General features: G+C 39.4%; 1 protein-coding gene across 1 annotated transcript; it reads right to left on the bottom strand.

Moving 5' to 3' along the window:
- On the bottom strand, nucleotides 1–2,606 carry LOC133877855 (laccase-17-like). The gene is made up of 6 exons (XM_062316293.1): nucleotides 2,484–2,606; nucleotides 2,255–2,406; nucleotides 1,879–2,126; nucleotides 1,638–1,766; nucleotides 594–1,565; nucleotides 1–329 (listed from the first exon to the last, which is right to left on the bottom strand). Exons 1-6 carry the CDS (start codon nucleotides 2,604–2,606, stop codon nucleotides 199–201), a joined length of 1,755 nt encoding a protein of 584 aa, XP_062172277.1. The 3' UTR covers nucleotides 1–198.
- Nucleotides 2,607–3,283: the final 677 nt, after the last annotated feature.

The raw sequence follows: 3,283 nt of genomic DNA, 5'->3' as shown, positions 1-3,283 counted from the left end.
ATTGACATTAGAAATCTGAACGTTACAAAAATTGTCCACTCTTTTATCTTTCCCTAGCTAGCTCCACAAAGTAATTATTGAATACAATCATCCCATGTCAAATGCCGAAAGAAGGGCCAAATTAAACAATTTAGAATGGGTCTAAAAAAAATGGCACAATTTCTTCTGGTCGGAGTGAAACAAGAAGTGAGTCAAAGATCAACACTTGGGAAGATCTGCCGGCGGAGGAAGCAGCTTCTGATTGGGAAGCTTTCCATCTAGGACCACCCAAGCCATCCTCAAACCCCAGCTGGTGTGGATCTCCAGGTGGCAATGCATGAACCAAACCCCTGTTGCCACATAATTTTCATCATATTAATTCGAATATTACAAATTGATATGACAGTCCTTAATTGATAAAATAATTAAACAAAAAATTTGAGCTGCTGCCAATTCAAATATTAGAGACTTGTCGTCAACTGCACTCTCAATAATTTCACCAATTATCGAATGTTACATTAGTCCAATATTATAGATTAATAAACAATAAAATGGAATGAAGTTAATTAACTAACTGTATATATAATGATATTATGCTGCTCCTCCTTACTCACCTGGATTATCTGCTAGAAATCGGATAGCCACCCAACCACCTGAAGGAATACCCACAGTGTTTCTTTCAACAGGATCAACAAGATTGAAGTTTGCAGGGTCGTTATTCGGATCAAAGTTCCCAAAACCTTGCCCGACAACAAAGAAATTAAAGCCATGCAGGTGGAGAGGGTGGCTCTCAGCACCAAGAATGCTTGTGTCCTGCATGACAAGCTCCACGCTTGTGTTAAAAGGCAACACTACTAGCTTTGTCCCATTGCTCGCCATAGTGTTGTTTGGTGGGGTGCCCGTGTAGTTAAAGGGAAAGATGGGACTGCTTGGAAAGTCAGGAGAGTAAACCCCTTTGGATTGCCCAAAGAAGTGGGCTTGGAGGAGGGCAGTGGAGGGGAGTGCAAAAGATACGTTATTGACAGAAGCTGCGAACATTGTTCCATTAGGCCCTAGGCATGTTTGGTTACGTGGGCAGGGGATTGTTCCAAGACCTATTGTGAAGAAGAAGCGCCTGTCGACTCTTTGAGGGACATTTGCTGGGAATTGAGCACTTGCTAAGCTACGGAGTTTGTTCGTGAAATTTGTTGCAAAGGAAGTGTCGTTTAGAGGAGGAAGAACGGGTTTGAAGAGTGGAAGCTTTCTAATGGAGGCAGCTGAATAAAGGGCTTTGGGTGGAGATTCATATTCTAGGATACCTGCGACAGTGGAGTTGTCGAAAGTGCCCAGGCCAGTCACATATGGTTTAGCGGTCATGAAGAATGTGGCGTTTGGGAATTCGGCTTTGGTGTTTAGAACAACATTTGTGGTCTGTCCCGGGGCTATGAGAACTGTGTTGGTCTCGAAGGGTTTGACATAAACAGCATCGGCTTCAACAACAGTGAGGCTGTGGTTTGCAATGCTGAAGAAAAGCTCATCATTGAGTGCTGCATTGATTAGGCGGAGAAGATAAGTCTTCCCAGGCTTCACTTTCAGCTTGAACGTGTCTGTAAAAATATACAGGAGGAGAATTAATTATGATTACAATGTTTAAATTACCACTTATTTCAAAAGTTTACCTTTGGCGGAACAGTTATAGAGTGGCCCTGGAAGTCCATTAATTGTATATGCATCAGAGACATTAGGGCCGCCTCCTGTTTGCAGGGCTTGGCTAATTACTACCTCAGTATCCACATTCCACCACTCTCCTGAAATGTTTTTTTGAATTGTAAGTTTGTATTAATATATGGATATATAATCAAAGGGAAATTATATAAGACTAAACTACGTGCATGTAGCTAATCATATAGATGAGAGTACCGAAGATGATGGGAACAACTTCCTTGTAGGGTTTGGCAAATGGGTAAGGAACGCCACGCTTGGGGAGAATGATAAGAGGACCATAGACGGTTGATCTTAGCCATGATATGTGGGCATGCCAGAAAAGAGTGCCTCTTTGGCCTGCAATGGTGAAGTTGTACACATAGCTCTGGCTAGTTTGTATGGGACATTGTGTTACATATGCTGGCCCATCAGCCCACCCTGTTTGAACCTGTCGAATGCCATGCCTGTTTCAAAGAAATTTCCATTATCGCATTTAGATCACAAGTTTGATCATTCTCTTTAATTTAAAATAGGTGATGATTTTAATAAAAAATAGATGAATTTGTTAAATTGAAGCAAGGAAGAATGTTACCAGTGGATGGAGATATTGTTGTGGACATGGTTGACCACCTTGATAAGAAGGCGGTCACCCTCCCTAGCAACAATGCGAGGCCCAGGAAACTGGCCGTTTACTGTCACAATGCTCTTGCTGTGGCACAGTCGTGTTACATTTTGCAATGCGATCTAGAGAAAATAATTCAGAACTGTTAACAGAAAGAAAAAAAGAAAATGAAATAAAAGAAAATAATGCAGAAACATACATCAAACTTGTAGTGCCTGGTTATGCCTGCAAGTGCAAGCTCAGGGATGAGACACAGTGTAATGAATAAGAATAGAAAGCCTCCTGGAAATGCTGGCGGCGATGAAAGAAGAAAAACACCCATTTTCATCTCTTTCTCTTTGTTATTTCTCCTTGAGTGTACGTGTTCTTGTACTGGAGTGTAAACTGTGTATTCCTCGATGCTATCCTTGTGGTAATTATATAGGTGCGAGAAAAGGTTTGGTCGAGTAGGCCAGTGATGGATCGAGATTAACTCAGCAAGTTAAGACAGAAGAGAACTAGAAGGGCCAGTTGTTAGAAAAAACTTTAGAGTGGGTTCAAAGACAATCAATATTTTCCTTTGACATACGTTCTGTTCAAGTCAAAGATTTTCCTTCCTACAAAATAATATATTCCTAGCTATGATGTTATAGTTCTTAAAATGAAGCAGAAGTGATTTTGACCTACTTTCAATGATTAGCAACAACTATCATTTTAATATAGGATGGAATGAATTTAAATATTTAATTAATACGTACTTTAACATTTCTTTCACATGTGGTGCTAAATAACACATAAAATATTTTAATAGAAAATAAAGGATAAAGTGTAGAGTCAGGTTCTAAAAGACATGTGATATCGGCCCTAATATCATGTTAAATTATTGCTTAAACCTAAGATTATGCGACAAGTAATGGTGATTTATCAGTAACTTTAATATTTAAATTTTTATTCATAATTAGGAAGCTTTTATTAGTGAATTGAACATTAAACATGAACAAATAGAATGCTTAATTACTG

This window comes from Alnus glutinosa, chromosome 9 (genome assembly GCF_958979055.1).
Source record: "Alnus glutinosa chromosome 9, dhAlnGlut1.1, whole genome shotgun sequence".
NCBI lineage: Eukaryota > Viridiplantae > Streptophyta > Magnoliopsida > Fagales > Betulaceae > Alnus > Alnus glutinosa.
The sequence above is the reverse complement of the archived record's forward strand: the minus strand, read 5'-3'. Positions and strand labels throughout refer to the sequence as shown.